This window comes from Cucurbita moschata, unplaced genomic scaffold (genome assembly GCF_002738365.1).
Source record: "Cucurbita moschata cultivar Rifu unplaced genomic scaffold, Cmos_1.0 Cmo_Scf00005, whole genome shotgun sequence".
Taxonomy (NCBI): Eukaryota; Viridiplantae; Streptophyta; class Magnoliopsida; order Cucurbitales; family Cucurbitaceae; genus Cucurbita; species Cucurbita moschata.
Window position 1 is genome coordinate 726315 of NW_019268521.1, and position 19555 is coordinate 745869.

General features: G+C 34.6%; 2 protein-coding genes across 2 annotated transcripts; one reads left to right on the plus strand and one right to left on the minus strand.

Moving 5' to 3' along the window:
- The first annotated feature begins 1165 nt into the window (after window positions 1-1165).
- On the plus strand, window positions 1166-6218 carry LOC111443003 (protein KRI1 homolog). Its single transcript, XM_023080592.1, has 2 exons — window positions 1166-1340; window positions 3904-6218. The coding sequence occupies exon 2, from the start codon at window positions 3909-3911 to the stop codon at window positions 5850-5852; it is 1944 nt and encodes a 647-aa protein (XP_022936360.1). The 5' UTR covers window positions 1166-1340; window positions 3904-3908; the 3' UTR covers window positions 5853-6218.
- Window positions 6219-11772: 5554 nt separating this feature from the next.
- LOC111442872 (extensin-1-like) lies at window positions 11773-12888 on the minus strand. Its single transcript, XM_023080428.1, has one exon. The coding sequence runs from the start codon at window positions 12886-12888 to the stop codon at window positions 11773-11775; it is 1116 nt and encodes a 371-aa protein (XP_022936196.1).
- Window positions 12889-19555: the final 6667 nt, after the last annotated feature.

Genomic DNA, 19555 nt, shown 5'->3' on the forward strand with positions numbered 1-19555 from the left:
GGGGGGGGGGGGGGGGTGTTAAGGATAGTTGACCGTTCATTATAAGGTAAATATCTAGATATTTGTCTTACATTACGGCTTACCATATTTGCCTTTAATATAAAGGCAAATATATTGTATTCATTTATTATTCTTTCATTTTATTGCTATTTCCATATTATTTGTAATTTACCATATTTCTGTATTCTGTAAATGATTATAAATAAGAGAACTCTTACCACCATTTAGGTGTGGTGGATTCAGCAAACATTTACGAAGATGCTCAAGAAGAGAAAAATGATTGAGTTTTAAGAAAATTATGGATTTTTTTTCGAGAAAATAATAATAAAATATTCAAAAAGTGGCAAATTACCAAAATACCCTTGAAGACAAGGATAATTACAGATTTGCCATTCGGTTAAAAAATCAACCTTCACCTTGTGTTGGGCACAAAATCCTTTGAACTTTGAATCCTAGCCATTGGATTTGATGATCCGTGAGTGTTCTAGAATATATCCAAGTTTGGAGGAGAGTGAGTGTTCTAGAATATATCCAAGTTTGGAGGAGATCCAACGGCTGAGAGTCGAGATGGGAAGGATTTACAAGATTATTAGTTATTGCACCAAGTACTATTTTTATCCAAGGTTTTGCTACTTCAAGTTTTTTTTTAACTGAAATGCATCACTCCCTCCTGTTAGTTCTTGCTCTCTAGTTTCATTGGTTAATGATGCGGGTGGAGAAGTTGGTCGTGGAACGCTTTTAATTTGATTTGTGAACTGATTGTGCTTTTTGTAATGAAGTTTTCCATAGTGTTCTTAAATGTTTTAGTTGTTTGAACGATTCCGATCGATATACGTATGCAAAGTTGGATTATTTTATTTTGATGAAAAATACATGCTCGTTTCGATTAAATTTGAAAAATATAAATTCATATTTTTTTATATATTCGAGATAACACTTCCATGATAACAGGAACAAAAACAACAAGACAACGGGTCTCCTTATCTTATCTTAATACTCTTCGATCTAGAAAATATCCTTCTCGAGATGACAAAAACCCTAATCTTCTAGCTCACTAATTTAAATTAAAATTTGAAAGATTTTTAAATTAAACCATATTATTGAATTAGCCGTTAAGAGAAAAAAAAAAAAAACCCACTTTATAAAGTTCTAAAATAAAATAAAAGAAAATAAAGAGGAAAGCCCTAACTCTTCCCTCCACGCCACCACGTCCTCTTCAGCTGCTCAGTGGTGTCGCCGCATCCTCCGGTTCAGTGCTGCTGCCGTCGTCGTTGTTCTTCTGCTTGTGCCGCTGCAGTCTGCCTCTTAGCGATTTTGCACTGATTTTCTTCTCTTTATTGGTAATTCTTCCAATCTCCAACTCTGTCTTTCTTCTCACTTGAAAATCACAAATTAAGCCTTGTCGAATGGAAGGAGCAGTTGTTTGATATCTATATATATATATATATATATATATATATGTATGTATGTATTTGAAAGATAACAATAGCGAAAAAAGAAAGAAAAAGTCTTGCGCCAAATTAGGACGTGATTTGTGTTAGGCTGTTCCAATTTAGACGTGGGCTAATCGCCGTTTTGAATTGTTGCATATGTTCGAGGCTTAGATCTGCTTTTTGTTGGTTTGAAGTTTGTTTTTTCCTTCTGCTTTTCTAATTTTCTTCCTCTCTCTTGTTGTATAATTCTCCCCTCTATAATGATTATCTATTTTGTTCTGTTTCTATGATTATTTGTTAAGCCGATTTTTAATTTCTGTTTGCTTGAATTGTCTATTTATCTCTTTCGTTTTCATTTGAAGTTCACATTTATCTTTCTGTCCCTGACTGTCATTGATGCTAAGAATCTAATTGTTCTTGTGGATCTTCGTGATTTGTTGAATTTGTGTTCTGTTTTTCAAATAAAACCAAATTTGGTCTTTGTTCATCTCAACTGTTCTCTAGTTCTTTATTGCTCAAATTTTGATTAGTCGGGTATCTAATATGTAGTACCCTTTTGAAATTTTCTCAAATGCATGCATGACTTTAGGTTCTTTTTCTTATTGATACACGTTTATCAGATTTGAATTCGTTTATTTTTTGGTTGGTTTTCAATCTTGGATTTAAACTCTGAGATAAAATGGAGAAACATCAAATCTTCAAGTGACTTTGATTGACACTCTTTTTGTTTTCTTTAGGAAGTATTGAATTTGTCTTGATCGAGGTCATAATTATAATCCAGTTCAGTGAAATTTAATTTGATGACTCTAATTTGTTAAATTAGATCAACAACATCAATTAAAACATCTGATTCAATTAAGATCCATTTTTTTATATCAAAATTGTATGATCATGATACAAGTGCTATTGAATATACATCTAACATCTATATTGATTTTTAATCTTTGAGACATTTGGAGAAAGGAAGATAGAGAGGATTTACCTACTTACAATAAACTACCTCTGCGTCTCTGAAGCTATCGAGAATTATAGAATCCAAAATTAGGAGGGGATCATCAAGGATTCGAAAATGTTCTATCTCATTATAGGTGTAGCAGTCAGTAGATAAAGTATAAAGAAAGCTTGGTTGCTTAGTGTCTGGTATATTCACAAGACTGGTTTAATTATCATGGCCTAAGATTCCAATATTATCCCTCCTCACTCCCAAAGGAAAAAGAGGGAAGGAAAAAAAAGAAAGAAAAAGAAGATAAGATTGTGTTTGAAACCAAAAGGCAACTTGGCTTAAAGTAGCTTTAAATTTATTTATTTTTGAAAAAATTGCTAAGACTCTAATAAACATAAGATTTGTATACAGTATAATTGTGTTTAGATTTAAGATTACAACTTTTATCTTTTAGTTATCATTTACTGTATTTTCTTTGCTAATTAGTTCCTTAGTTGAAATTTCTATACTTTTCTCATATATCCATCCAAATAGTAACGATGTACCCTAATTCAATGACACGATATACAGGGCATCATGTAAAGCCTTTGAATTTTCTCTTTCACCTACTTTTTATGCTTGTATGCCTATATCTCTCAAATTGAAGATGCTGTATAGATGTCAATCTTAGAAAGGAAAATTTAAACAGTGAGATGGGGTAGGACCATACTTTACTACTCGATTTTCTTAATATGAAAAATATCCATGGGATAGGATTTTATCTGAAGAAACCATGGATTTTATTAATTAAACAATGAACTTCAACTATAGGAATTAAGGAATTTCTATATGCTCTACTTTATTGAGCTTATGAAACACTCTCTTCAATATCTACAAAGTTCCAAACCTACGTTTGTTTTGCAAGGAGAATCGCTATTATGGATGCCATAGATGTGCAACTAGGCTATTGAAATATATGCTGAATTTAAACTATTGTTTGAGATTGTGTCTATGCTTGCATTTGAGTAGTTTGGATTAAAATTTTTGGTTTTGTAATTTTCAATTTCAATAATTGTTCTGACACTTTTTTTCTTTTTCAATTTTTTTTTATTACTTAGATAATAAGCATTTGTGTTTTATTTTGTCCATTATCGTTTACTGTGTTCTATTTTTTCCCTTACATTTTCTGCTTCATCTTTCTGTAACTTTTTTTTTTCTGCCTATCTGTATGTGATGTGAAGGCTGTCACCTTTGCCCCTCATTTCTTTTTGATGTAGAATCATAATTATGATTCATTTTTCATTTATTCAATAGTGGGTCATGTTTGCCTTAGTACATCTGATTTTTCCTTATATTTTTAACGATTAGCTTAATTACGCTAACTGTTTTAATTTTTTAGAATACAATATTGTTGCTTGTTATGGAAAAAAGTTGCATAACATTGAGGGATTGAGGTCTAAAACCATACCAATTCAATCTATTTATGCCTTCTGACATATATGGATAGAAATCACTAAAAATCCTAATTTGAAGCGTTTTGTTGTGCAGAAATAATGGGTCTACAACTGTTTGATGGAAGCGATTCTGACAATGATGACTCAAAGATAGAAATTAATCGGGATTATGCAAAGAAGTTTGAGCATAATAAGAAGCGAGAGGATCTTCAGCGCTTAGAGGAGCTGAAGAAGAAGGGTCTAATTGAAGACTCTGAATCAGAAAGCTCAGAATCTGAATCATCTTCCTCCGAGGATGAAGATGGCAGCCAAAGTAGGAAGGACCTGGAGTTCTTTGATGCATTAATCAAGGTCAAGAAGCATGATCCAACCCTTAAACAGAAAGACGCCAAGCTTTTCGATTCAGATGATGACAAATCTACAAAGGAAAGTGACGATATCAAAAGTAGTTTAACAGAGAAGAAGAAAAGTAGTATGTATTTGAAAGATGTGGTAGCAAAACATTTGATTGAAGAGGGCCCTGAATTCAATGATGAGAAGCCTAAAAATGTGAAGATTTATGATAAGGAGCAAGAGGAGATACGCAAGGCATTCTTGGAGGCAGCAGAAATGCAAGATGAAGATGATGAGGAAGCATTGTTAAAAGTGAAGGATAAAGGTATGGTAGAAGAGGAAAAGGATGAAGAATTAGAGAAGAAGTTGGATGAGTATTTTGGGGATGGGGATGACCAATTGGATGAAAATTCAAAGTTCTTGAAGGAGTACTTTAAGAATAAACTTTGGCTCAGTGAAGATGGAAAGGTCGGGGAGGAGGAGTTGGAGATGCTGTCGGAGGATGAGGAAGAGATTGAAAAACAAGAGGAATATGAATACAAGTTTCAAGAAAATATAGGAGATAGCATTATAGGGCATAGTAGGACTATTGAGGGGTCAGTTAGGAAAAAGAAGAATTCAAGGAAGGAGCAGAGGAAGAGTAAGGAAGAGAGGATGGAGATTGCAAGATTAGAGAGGAAGGAGGAGTTGAAGCATTTAAAAAACTTGAAGAAGGAGGAGGTAAAAGAGAAGCTTAGGAAGATTAGGGAGACCGCAGGAATTGGGGAGGACGAGACTTGCTTATTGAATATCAAAGATTTAGACGAGGAATTTGATCCAGAAGAGTATGACAGGATGATGAAGGTGGCTTTTGGTGACGAATATTATGAGAAAGAAGACGTTGATCCTGGGTTTGGAAGCGATATGGATGATGAAGGTGATGGTGAGATTGAGAAACCTGATTTCGACAAAGAGGATGAGTTGCTTGGACTGCCAAAAGGATGGGCTTCATCTGAGTCAGGTGATGGCTTCTTAGCAGCTAGGCAAAGGAGTTTAAGCCATAAAATTGATAATGATCCAAGTGATGAAGAGAATAATGAAGACGATGAAGAACATGACGATGAGGATGAAAAAGGCAAAAGAAAGAGGAAGCGTAAATTGTCTCTGTACAAAAGAGCTAAAGAAGCCATGATGGAGGAATATTATAAATTAGATTACGAGGACACAATTGATGACATTAAGACAAGGTTTAAGTACGCCAAAATACAACCTAATCGTTATGGATTAAGTACTGCCGAAATCCTGGCATTGGACGACAAGGAGTTGAATCAGTTTGTTTCTTTGAAAAAGTTGGCCCCTTATAAGGAAGAATGGAAGATGCCAAATAGTACCAGACAGCGCCTGAAAATGAGGACCAAGGAGCTCCTTAAAGGCAAACAATTTGGTGAGCAGAAAGGTGGCTTGAAGAAAAAGATGAAGAATCGCTCCGACTTGCACACTTTGAATGACGATGAGAATGAGAAGAAAAAGATGAAGAATAGCTCCGAGTTGCACAATTTGGACGACAGTGAGAATGACAAAGTGCAAACTGAGGATTCAAATGTTGATAGCAGCAATTTATCTAGGAAAGCCAGAAGAAAACTACGACAAGCTGAATTTAAATTGTCACACAGTAGGCTCTTGGGATACGGCAAGATAACCTCGAAACCGAAGAAGAAAACAAAACACTGATCATTAGAAAGCAAGCTAGCAGGTGATTCTTCTTGTCAATCATTAATGAGCTAACTTCTGTGTTTTATTATTTATTTCTTTGTCCTCCCTGTGGTCTTTTCTCAACATTTTATGATGGTGTATCTGAATTATGAATATCTAAAGAAAACATAGCACTCAAAGTAATGCAGGTCAGTTCCTAGGTTGAGCAACAGAGTCTGGCATAATGTTTTGTTTTGTTTTTTTTTTGTCACGTTTTTTTTCTCGGTTAAACCTGGCAGTCATTCCCGACTTGTTATATTGTAAAAGTTCGAACCTAAAAGCTTTAGTTTGGTAGATTTTGTGCTCGAACCATTCCTATTGTTATTATGTTATTATACCCTTCGAGTTAAGCTTCATTCCTTTGGACTTAGTAATAGCCATTTGTAGAGCCTAATTTTGTTGGGATAACTCCAAATAGAGATTAACTTACTAAAATTTCTGGAAAACTCTTGGACGAAATGACTATGGAGATTTGAATAGTTCTTTTGGTTGTCGCTGTGGTTTCGTTTTGTTAGTATGGAATGTTTTTGGGTGTTCCTTAATTCAAAGAGCAATAACTTAAACATTTGGAATGGTTTCATTTTCAGTCTAAAACCATTTTTCCATCGTTTGGTTACATTTGCTTGGGTATATTTTGTTGAGACGTGTACTATACCATGGCTTGTTAATGGTTGCTTATAGAATCTGCATGATTAATTTTTTAGGGGGAAAATAAAAGAACTATTTATATTTCTTCTAAATTTGGGAGGTTAAAATTGGTAGGGCTAAACTATGAGTATGATCCCTTGCTATGAGTATAGTCCCTATTGAAAATTAAAATTTAGTCCATATGATTTAAAAATTTGAATTTATCTCTATGGTTTGATAAAATTCTCATAAATTGTTTTACCATAATTCGTAGTATAATGTCTCAGGTTTTAAGATAAGGTTATTCTATTCATTTGAAGATTAATTTAAACATTATTATGTCTAATTAACTTAAATTTGATTGGATTATTGAAGTTGTAGCTATTTTTTGACCTCCAAGATGACCTCCATATGAAGTTGCACAACATTGCTTTAAAATGGATTGTATTTTATCGTTTGAGACACAATGACTAAGCATATCATAATCACATTACTTAAATAGGTAGGAATCATCCTATAAATAACTTTCTGCTCTATGGAATTTTTTTTTCTTTTGCTGTCTAGACAAGTCTTTAGGGATATCCACAATTAGCTGATGAACATCAGGGAAGGAATTCTTAATGATGATAAACCACTTGATTGTTAGACCCTTTTGTATCTTGAATCTCTATTTCAAGTTCTTGTAACAACAGGATCCACGGAATCAACTTTCGCCTTGCATCTATGTTAGTCATTAGGTATTTGATTGCTGTGTGGTTCGTGCATACTTTAACCTTTGCGCCAACCAAATAGGATGAACACTACAGCCAACAACTCCTTTTTAGTAATGGTATAATTGATTGAGCTTCATATAATATTTTACTAGCATAGTAAACTAGGTGCAGTATTTTTTCATTCTTTTGTCCAAGCATTGCACCAACAACATAATCACTAGCATCATACATTAGTTTAAATGGAAACTCTTGATTGAGTGAAAACAATATAGGTGCAGTGATCAAGGCCGTTTTAGTGCTTAAAATTCTCTTAAACTCTTTTCATCAAACTCAAAATTCTTGTTTACTTCGAGTAGGTTGCAGAGGGGTTTTGTAATTGTTAAGAAAAAATTTCTGCATGTTCAAAGAAGCTTATCATCCCTTACGGTTATAGTGCATTTATACACACCCACCACAGTTCTTCCTATTTTAAGGAAAGGTCTTCCCAAATGATATGTACATATTTATCAGCCTCATGGTCCAAAATTTAAAAGATCTGATAGGAATATAAATTTATCTACTTGCAATAGGATATCTTCAATGTTTCGTTCAGGATAAGTGATAGATCTATTAGCTAGTTGAAGTGTGAATGAGATTAGTCGAGCGTTACCAATACCCAATAGAAAGAGGCATTAGGTTGATGCTTGCTCTCAAATATCAAAGAGCTCTTCCTAGCAACTGTCCTCTAATTGACATTGAAATAGTGAAGGATCTAGAGTCTTTCTCTTTTTGAGGAATCTTATTTTTCAGGACAGTACATTCCTCATTCAATGGCACTACCTTAAACTCTTCAAACTTTTTCCACTTAGTGACGATGTCCTGAAGGAATTTTGCATGGTTATGCATTTGCTTGAGGGCTTCTACAATGGTGTGTTTATATGTATTTTCTTTAAAATGTCCATAAACTTTTCGAAGTGGGTTTCCTCTTTCTTCTTCTTCAATCTCGTGAAAAGGAGGAGATGGGTATATGTTTTTTTGGTGAAGGGGGCACAACTTTATGATTCTATTGGCTTCACTTAAGGAACCTCCTCCTCATTGAGCATTGTTTAACTTCTGATTCGGTTGTGGCTTATTGAATTCCAAAATTTTGTTGATTTTGTTCAAATTTAGGGAGATAGTTCAGTTTCTATTGCATATGAGAGTTGTTAGCATTATGTCCTAAATCTCCATGGGAAAATTTTGAATGATTTCTCCACTCAGGGTTAGAAGTGTTTGAGAATGGATTATTTCCCTGATTCCCTTGGTTTCCAACATAGACCATTGAGGTGGATTTTTTGGGAAAAATTTGAATGCCGTTTTGTCGAGCCCAGTTTTGGTCCCTAGTTTGATGGTTGTACATGCTAAAAATCCGATACATTTCGTTTTGTTTCCCATTTCAGTCTTTCGCAACACTTCAGGTTTACTTCTTTTGTTAGTTCTCGACTTATTCTCTATGATCTTCCAATAGATTCTCTACAACACACATGATTCAACACACACATGATTCAATAGATACTTAGCAGAATTTGTAGTCTGATTGGTTGCATCATTTGGTGTGTTTAACTCAAGGTTTAGCTGTACTTTAGGATCAGGATTTGGTATGAGTTGTTCTATCATTCTAGCTCTTTGTTCAATCAATCTTCTTTTAAAAGTTCTTTCAATTTCTGGATCTAATACAAACTCTAGGCCATAATTTTAAATTTCTGCTTTGGCTTAAGTTCGAAACTCTTTACAATGGTCTTCTTAATCTTGCTTAAGTAATTTGGATGTAACAGGTAGGAGAAATTCCAGAGCAAAGTCATTACACTTATGACATGGTATATAAAAATTGACACAACACTAACAAAGATAGATGAACAATGGAGGAGGGAAGAAGAACTAGCATAAGCTTCCTCAAAGTTCCCTTAGTTCCATCTTCTTGCTTTAGATACTCTTTGTTTCTATTTTGGCTATTCTTGCGTCTATGCTCTCCTAAGAGATAAGTAAACCTTCCTAGGCTTCCTTTCTTGGGTCTGTTTTCTTGTAACAGGTATCATGTCAATCTTCCTCCACATTCTACCAAAAAAACGACTCGTATTCTTTTATAATCTCGAGTCGATTGAATTCAAGACAAATTAGACATGCCCTCCTTTTTGCATGATTTTCATTGATTCTCTTCTTAATAGCTGTCCTCTATGATGTTTATGGCTTTGTTAACTGATGTCATCATCTGTACATGAGGTTCTTGCCTTTACTTCAAAAAATGCTAAACGTAGGTTCGAAAAGTGATGTCACTGTTAGACTTGAAAAATATAACACATGCAAGGGACCTACATTTTGTTACTATTCCTTGGGTATACTTTATTTTTTTGGATAGAGTTATATGCATAGTACTTCTCTAGACATTGTGCACTCACACATGCATGAACCTATTAGGCTGACTTGTATATGTACCCCTAAACTTGACCATGGGTTAGTGCATGCTCACACTACCAGAAACCAACAAAAAGAAAGGAACACATATCATATCATGACGTACACGTTTGTATGTAACATATATTGGGATAGTAACTTGTGCTCATGACACAACATCCATGAGGTCTTATATTTTAAATCATTGTACATGGTCATGATGCGCATCGCACTTATTTCATGATATGGATGGCCTATGAGACATACACATATGCAAGAAATATCATTCATAGTTATCATACGCGATCAAGTGTCTTATGGGGCATAATGTGATCATAGTATCATAACATAAATAAATCAATACACTTGGAACTATATGCAACACAACATATCATAAGGATATCCATATTACATAAATAAGCCAGAAGTTATGTGTTAGTCATACATCATACAATTTGTCCAACCTAGCCTGAAGGCACTCTAATAGTAAGCTCATTTACCTCATTTTCTAGGCCGAAGCGTCTGAGAGTGTGTGGGTTGGGTTTTGGTAGATTTGTTTTCGAAGCAGAGGTTTGATTTCACAAAATGATGTCATGAACTTATACCTTTAAAATAGTCTTAAATTAAAAGAAAGAAAATATTTAAAGTAAATTAAAATAAAACAAAGAAAAATCAATGAATATCTCGATGATTCATTTATACATGTCTATGTCATTCAACATTTCGTATCCTTCAACATATTGTACCATTCAACTTTCTTTCAAAATACATCATATCTTTCAATATATTATACAATTCAACATATCATATCATAAAACACAGTACACATCAAACATATGACACGTGTGGGGCCGTAGGAAACGTGTCATTTTGCATTACACAACTCTTCCAACCATACCGATAGTAAGGTCACTTACTTAGTTGGCCTTAGCCGACATTCTATCCTATCTTCGAGATTAGCTTGACTTGTCCCAAAAGTACAAATTGGAAGTGAAGAGCTAACAAAACCTTGCAGAGGATTGAAGCAAATCGTTTTAACAACCCACTTTCAAACATCTTTTCATTTTACGATAGTTTTCGGAGTGTGAGAGGGAAAAGAGAAAAATAAATGGGAGCGTTTTAGTTAAATGAGCGTGTGAGCGGAGAAAATTTGGGGGCGTGGATTAAAGAAACCATATTTTATTTATTTTACTTATTATTACTATTTATTATTATATTTTTACTATCGTTACAATGCTTAAGCAACTCGACAACTCATATAAGACCGTTTCTTTCATTGTGATGCAATTAGCTACAATAAACATTTAATAATTTAGAACAAAATACCCATTAAAATAGTAATCTCCACATTTCAAAGACAATAAGAAAAGACAACAAGAAATATCAATAATTGAGGGATATCTAGAGCAAAACTCCCCATTATATCAAAAAATAATCATATAATCTATAAGGGATTTTTGTGTTTAGCGATAAAGATCTTTGTTAGTGATAATGGAGAGATTTTTTACCTCACGAGCTTGCTCATCGTCTAATCATTCCATCACTCGATCCCGTAAAGATGCTGTGAAAGAAAATACGAATATCTTGAGCATGCCGCCTTTGAGCTTTGGTGAGAAATTTGAAGATGCTTAATAACATAATCTTGATTTTTCGATATCCACATACAATCAAATTGAATCAGAATCTTGCTTTTTTAATCTTTATTTGGTAGGTGTTTTAGTTCTCTTGATTTCAAGTTCATAAATATAGATCGTGTTTTGATTTCAATGATGAATAATGCGTTAGTAATAGTTATTGACCTTTTTATAGTAAGCTTTGAAATCTTTTGGAAGTATATTAAAAATTTTAGTATCTCCATTATAGTCGGGAATATTGAATACACTGTGTAAACTAAATATTGAAACAAACATATATCACACATAGTAAACTAATCAGAGGCCATGATTTGTGTATGGGGATCGTCTTCATTCGGCCATCTCTTTTATTTGGTACTAATATTCTCTTTGTTTCCCTGCAAGAAAATAATAGGATTTGATGAATACCAATGCTAAGATGATCAATTTTCTCGAACATTATTAGAAAAATGGTTACATCAAGGAGAATTGCAATTAAGAAATATACCTCAATGGAATAGTAAAATGTTCGTGCATCTAATAGTATTGAGGAGGTGGTGGAGACTTGTACTCGTAGTCTTTCTTAGGTGGTGGAGGAGACTTGTAAACGGGTGGGGGAGGAGAGTAGTATACAGGTGGAGGTGGGGATTTATACTCCTTTGGTGGAGGTGGAGAATAATAAACGGGAGGAGGTGGAGAGTGATATACAGGTGGTGGAGGAGAATGGTAAACTGGAGGAGGTGGTGACTTATAAACCGGTGGTGGAGGAGAGTGGTATACAGGTGGAGGAGGAGAGTAATAAACTGGAGGAGGAGGAGAATGGTAAACTGGAGGTGGTGGTGACTTGTAAACTGGTGGTGGAGGAGAGTAATAAACGGGAGGTGGTGGAGAGTGATAAACAGGTGGAGGAGGAGAATGGTAAACTGGAGGTGGTGGTGACTTGTAAACTGGAGGTGGAGGAGAGTAATAAACTGGAGGTGGTGGAGAGTGATAAACAGGTGGGGGAGGAGAATGGTAAATTGGAGGTGGCGGTGACTTGTAAACTGGTGGTGGTGGAGAGTAATAAACTGGAGGTGGGGGTGACATGTAAACTGGTGGAGGAGGAGAATGGTAGACTGGAGGTGGCGGTGACTTGTAAACGGGTGGTGGTGGAGAGTAATAAACTGGAGGTGGTGGTGACTTGTAAACTGGTGGAGGAGGAGAGTAATAAACTGGAGGTGGTGGTGACTTGTAAACGGGTGGAGGAGGAGAATGGTAAACTGGAGGTGGCGGTGACTTGTAAATTGGTGGTGGAGGAGAGTGATAAACCGGGGGTGGTGGAGAGTGATAAACAGGTGGAGGAGGAGAATGATAAACTGGAGGTGGTGGTGACTTGTAAACCGGTGGAGGAGGAGAGTAATAAACTGGAGGTGGTGGTGACTTGTAAACAGGCGGAGGAGGAGAGTAATAAACTGGAGGTGGTGGCGATTTATACCCTTTCTTTGGTGGTGGTGGAGAATAATAAACAGGAGGCGGTGGAGAGTGGTAAACAGGAGGCGGTGGAGATTTATAGACGTAGTAAGGAGGCGGTGGAGAAGAGTAGCTATAATCAGTAGCGATCACCGACGTAAAACTCAAAATTGCCACCAAAACAGTAGCTACGAGATACGCCATCGAAGGCTTGGATTCTCCCATATCCTTGTATCTCTCAATGGTATCTTTGTTTTGCTTCCAAACATGCATCTCCACCCTTTATATAGCTTCCATTCATTGCTCCTTCAAGGCCATCAAATCATGGTCAACAAATTTAAGTATTAAATTGTTCATTGTTCTACCTAATCTTAGTAGAAATATAATGCAATATGCTTGACAAATGAGACCGGCCTGCTTCGTATTCAAATTTGGATTAGATTATAAAATTATATAGATTTGTAACACAACTCGTTATTCGTTCTTCGGTTGAATACTTCTTCGTGTAACAATAGCGACGTATTTTTTATATTTTATGTCGAAGGATAGTTGCATATATACAATTTCAAATAATATTATTTGAAAAAAAAGTTTATGATTTTTCAAAATAATAATTTCAATTTTTATCTCGTCGTTATTCTATCATCAATGATTTAACTTCAGACACGTTCATAAACATGCTTGCATAATTTTAAGTACGTACTCACATCACATAAACTACAAAACGAATCAATAAACCATACCAACCAAATTTCACATTTTCAATTTTGTACAGATCTAGGATAATGAATTTGGAAGGTTGGGAAAGACTGATTCCAATGAAATCAAATAGTGACCGACGCCTTTTGGTGATGAATTAGATTATAATATTTCTTGAGAATCAGTCGCAAGAGGTTGAAGAAGTGTGGATCCTGTTGTAAAGTTGATGAAATTTTTACCAACCCTATTATACTTTTAAAGTGATAAAAAAAAAATATATATCATATTCTTATGTTAGGTAATATGTGGATTAAAATAATGTGTTGTTGAATTGAACGAGTATGTATGATTTATGTGATCTGTGTATGGTCATATATGATCGATTATGACTTTGTATGAATGTATGTATTATACGAGAAATCATGAATTAAAATTGTTCGTAAAATACGATAGACAGATCATGATTATGAATTCATGTCTCGAAAAAAGTTATAGTGCATAATATCACTGAACTGATGGTTTAAATGGTGAGACATTATGCATATTGCATGCTCGTGTAGTAATAGATTACTTCTCCAATATTATTCATGATCCTTTATCTTTTAGGTTTGTTTTGATGTCGTGAGTATGCGTTAGCCCATAATTAGACCTTATGGGTACGTTAACGAGTTCTCCTAGTAGGTCCATGTGCACGTGTGTAGACCTCATGTAGAGAAGTTCTATGCATTCAACCATCCTATAAATATGAGCAGAGTCCAAATTCAGTCATGAATTTAAGTCACATAACATGCTGTATGATGTTTGTCACACATCGAGATGACCAACCGAACTTTTGGCTCATGACTTGTCTCACTGACCCCTAGGTATGGTTAGATTAACTAGGGAGCTAGTTGACTGTGATTTCGCCCTTTTTCGAGCTTTTTTCTCTAAACCTTTTTCAAACTAGTTGACCTGTGACTTTTTGCCGTCGGTACAACATAAATATTGAAAAAGTAATTAAATAATAATAATAATAATAATGATGGAGGGAGCCAGCTAGAATTTATAAATGTGAATTATTAAAAAAATATTTGATTATTAAACTTGAAAAGTTCTTAGGGGGAAAAAAGGTTAAATATAAAGTAAAATCTAACACGAAAATACCAAGTTGTTGATTGAGAGAGAAAATATAAAATTGTAAATAAAAAAAAAATATATATATATATATATATATATATATTAAGGAATAATGAGACAAATTAAAATATAGATTTTATTATATGGTCAAATGAATAAAATATAAAGGAGATTATATTAATTAAATTATGGTATGTGATAAATTAATGGATGAATTGGACGACGGTCATGATAGAGCAGGAATTTGGATTATTTGGCTAAATAATAATAAAAAAATGAAATAAAATAAATAAATAAATAAAAGAAATTTTTTATTTAAACAAATTTCAAAAAGTTCAAAACAATTTATTATCCAATTAATCTTACCAAAAAGTCTCGATTCGATGTTGGACAGTGTTCGAACTTGTTTAATCTTGTAACCCTAATGTCGAATGAAGTGGGTACTCGAGATTGGAGTTAACTATGCCATGGATGATGTAAAACAGTGTCGAAATGAACGTTGCCAGAATTAGGGAGGAAACTAGTTGCCTCGTACATGCGTGTGAGGGAAAATCGATTGGGATATGAAGCTTGATGCCAGTAGAGATATATTTGGAAGATATTTCGTAAATATCTGATAGAGATATATGGTAGATATTTGATAAAGATTTGATAGAGATATATTCGGTAGATTATATCTCGTAGGTTTAAAATTTTGAAACCATATATATACCCATTAGTCAGTGCTATACTTTTCTTCATTCTTCATATTCTATCTTGTCGTACATACGTGAAGTGTGAAGTGATCAGTAATAAAACCTTTAGGCCAATATTCCTCCTTGAATTTTCTCTCTTCTGTTCTTTGTATTCATCTTGATCGAGTGTGTGCGTTGTTGAGCAATCCTAACAATTGGTATCAGAGCTAACAACTGATATCAATGCTAATACTTATCGAATTTGGAGTCTCGAGTGTAAGCGGCTTCTGTTAGCACTATATTTTTCTTTAATTTTACTAACATTAATTGAATCTTTATCTTCTAAATTTACGCAATAATTAAAAAAAAGGAAAATTCAAAGGCAAACATCATCCAACATGGGATGAACCAAAAAAACAAGAACAAAAGAACAAAAAATGTGTAATGGCATACATACCAAATCATAAGCGCGTATTTCGCATTAATTAATTCCTTAATCTTTTTCATTGACCACTCTCCATGGATTAAATTTGGCCCAACAAAATACTTTTGGTCGGGTTTTTAGACTTTGGTGGATAATAATTTAGCGTTTTTGTACTTTTAAATATGTAACCATTTAGCCCGTCGTTCTCACAATTCGCCCCTTCCAGGGTCTAGCATTCTCGCTGACACTTGTTCCCTTCTTCCATCGAAGTGGGACCCTCAATCCACCCTCTTCAGGGCACACCATCTCGTGTTCACTCCCCTTTGGAGCTTAGCCTCCTCGCTGACATATCACCCAGTGTCTAGCTCTGATACCATTTGTAACAGTCCAAACCCACCGCTAGCAGATATTGTTCTCTTTAGGCTTTCTCTTTCAAGTTTCCCCTCAAGGTTTTTAAAAGGGTAGGGAGAGATTTCCACACTCTTATAAAGAATGATTCGTTCTCCTCCCCAACCGATGTTGGATCTCACAGTAAGAAATAGAGATGTTCACCAGACAGAGACGTTCAGTTTCTGCCACCTGTTTCAAGCTGTAATTTTGTGAAACTATTCATTTATTTTGTAGAGATCGAGTTTCTCGCCGAGAATTTTTTTTTCCTTTCCAGTATAATTATTCAAATTTCATCTTTGATTAGTGTGACATTCAAATTTCTATAATTTCTACTAATACAAATTTCAATATATATATACATACACGGTGGAGAGGGGCGGAAAATTGGGTAGAGTCTGGTGGGGAATACGATCTCTATCCCTAACCCATTTTAGCTAACGAGAAAAAACGTTCTCCTTGCTCCCTCTTTCATTCCCCGTTTCCATCACATACAAGCCGAGTTTTTAAACATTGCTTATCTTTTATTCATCATGGAGACAATGGGAGATAATTAAATGAAGTGTTATAATGATTAAATAAAAGGAAGCTTTGTTTGAAAAAATGGTGTAAAATAAGACATGAGGGAAGAAAAATGAGCAATATTTTTGGAGTTTGGCAAAGGTTAGTTGGCATGTCTTACTCCAATTTTGAACCAAATTATATTGATCATATTCTTAAATAGCCTTTAATTGAGATGCATTGACTAAGATTAAGTACTAATATTGAATTTTTCAATTATGTCACTATTTCTAAAAAAATCTAAACATAATTTAGTTAAATAATTAAAAAAAGTAGCAACTTAAAAAAGTAGAAAAATAAGAAAGGTTAGACTTGTAACACCAAATGTTATGAAAGCCCTTCGAACTAATTCAAGTAGAAACAGCTAGAAGCTTAAGCTTGCAAGGTGACCCCATGTGCCTTACCTGATGGCAACCTAACTCGAACTGCAACCTCGGTGTGCACCTTGACCTATGATCTGCGACCGACCCCTACACTCGGCTTGAAAAGCTCAACTTGCACTCCTTCTTTAATGTCAGCTCGGTGCATTATGCTTGTATTTGGAAGTAAATGTCAAGAATTATTTATGCATTCGACGTTTGGGTTAGAAAATAAATTTCAAGAATTATCTGTGTTTTAAGAATTTATCGTTTGAATTATAAATTAAATACAAAAATTATCTACATGTTATAGGAATTTACCTATGGAGATCGTCGTTAAAAGGGGTCAAGAATGATCAAAAGAGGCCATAAGTCGACTAAAAAGGAAGAAAATGAATCTATTCTCCACCTCAGCCCATGTGTCTCCCGGCCCGTAAATGAATCTAGCCCAAACACTCAGTGTCTGGCCCAATCCATTTTTGCCTCACCCCGCACGCGACCTTGAATCCTACTCCGACCTAGTAGTGACTCGACTCAAAATGCAACCTACATGTGCCCTGACCCAATTACTCGTTTAGGATAGTCGCCTAAGGGAATACAAATTTAGATGATAGGTCTCATTCATGATTGTATGTGTTTGAGTCTAACTCACTGGAGTCAATTACGGACTATTTCTTAAAATACTCAAGTCACGTGTTACTTCTATATTTCAGGTAAAGGCAAGGTATTTTTGTATGGTGATGGTGTCATTGTAACTTTAAAGACTATGACACATGCATAAGATAGTTGTATTTAATTTGATAGACTATAGGTTAATGTAGGTTGTTTTGTTTTAAAGACATTTTATTGAACATGTAAGTTCATGACAATGTTTTATGAATATGTTTCCAGTGATTATTTCTGCATAAAACGGTTACGCTATGTATATAGTAACGACTTTAGGTTAGTAGAAATCTAGGGTCGTTACAAATAGTACCAGGGCTAGACACTAGGCGATGTGCTAGCGAGGAGGTTGAGCTCCAAATGGGGGCTGGACACGAGGCGATGTGCCAGTAAAGACGTTGGGATCCACGAAGGGGGTGGATTGGGGAGTCCCACATCAATTAGAGAAGGGAAGGAGTGCCAACGAGGACGCTGGACGTTGAAGGGAGGTGGATTGTGAGATCTCATATCGGTTGGAGAGGGGAACAAAACATTCTTTATAAGAGTGTGGAAACCTCTCGTAAGTAGACGAATTTTAACAACCTTGAAGGGAAGCCCTAAAAAGAAAACCCAAAGAGGATAATATCTGCTAGCGGTGGGCTAGTGCTATTACAGTCATAAGAGTTGAAACTAATAGGAAAACGTCTTAGCATATCATACCCAAATCAGATCAGTCGAAATGTCGGCATGGAGATGTCAAAAAATGTATTTCTTGACAAGCTTCAAACACTCAAATGCGATGAAATGAAGACCAAATATTGTATTTTTTAACCGGTTCGAACAACTTTCATTTTTTTTTTTGAATTATTCCGTATGGATTGTGGGTAAATAATTTTTTTTTTAATAACCCGATAACCCGGGTTGGGTTCGGCTGGGTTGGATATCAATCCAACCAATCCGAACTTTTGGGTTGGTCCAAAAAAATTTCTTCAACCCAATCCAACTCGACCTATATACACCCCTAATCTCGAGACATTACTTTGGCCTCCATCACGTTGTGGTCAAATAAAATAAGTGTATTGTGATGCTAACCTATGCCAGTAAAGTCAACATAATCCCAACATAAAAATGGCAAGAACTCCGACCATATCAAACATAAATATTTAAATTTCAAGTTACACCCCTTCCAACATGTTACACCTAGGGCTGACCTCGACAATAAAAATTCATGCAGGCTGTCGTCTAAGGAATTGTAGTACGCGGTTCGGTGATTTTAATAATTCTGTTCATCAGTCGGCAGATGTTGAAGAAACGTGTGATTGTTTGTTTCTTCTTTGTATATATTTTTTGTAATGTTTTCATATTCCTTTTGTTTTGGATAGTTTTAGAATCCGACTTTCCATAATTATATGATATTATCCACTTAAAGCATAAGTTCTCGTGGCTTTGCTTTAGGCTTCTGTAAAAGGTTTCGTACCAATAGAAAGAGTATTCTTCGATTATAAACCTATGATCATTCTCTAAATTAGCCGAGGTGGGACCTTCATCTAACATTACAAATATATTGTATAATAGCGTGACATATGTCATTTTTATGTAAATTTTTTTTGGAAAAATGAATATTTAAACTGCTAAAGTTGTGATGTTTTAATATACTAGAAGTATTTGTTTTTTAAAATATTAATTCAAGTCTTATGTATTATGCTAATGAATTAGTTTCATTTTTGTTTAATCTTTATAGAATTATTAATTTTTATTTAAATTGAAAAGATTGACTTTCGTTCATTGAATAAAATTTAAATATTATTGCTAGAGGTAATGTTAAGTTAGATCTATTAGAATAAGTCATTTGTCAAATCGTTGTAATTGATGTCCATCTTCGTAAGATTTTCAATGATAAAGAATTAAACTAGTTTAATTGTTCTTAATATTCTAATTTTTCTAAATTTAGGCGGTAACATGTTCATGATGAAATAAAATAAGGGATGTGGATAACTTGTATACCGTTT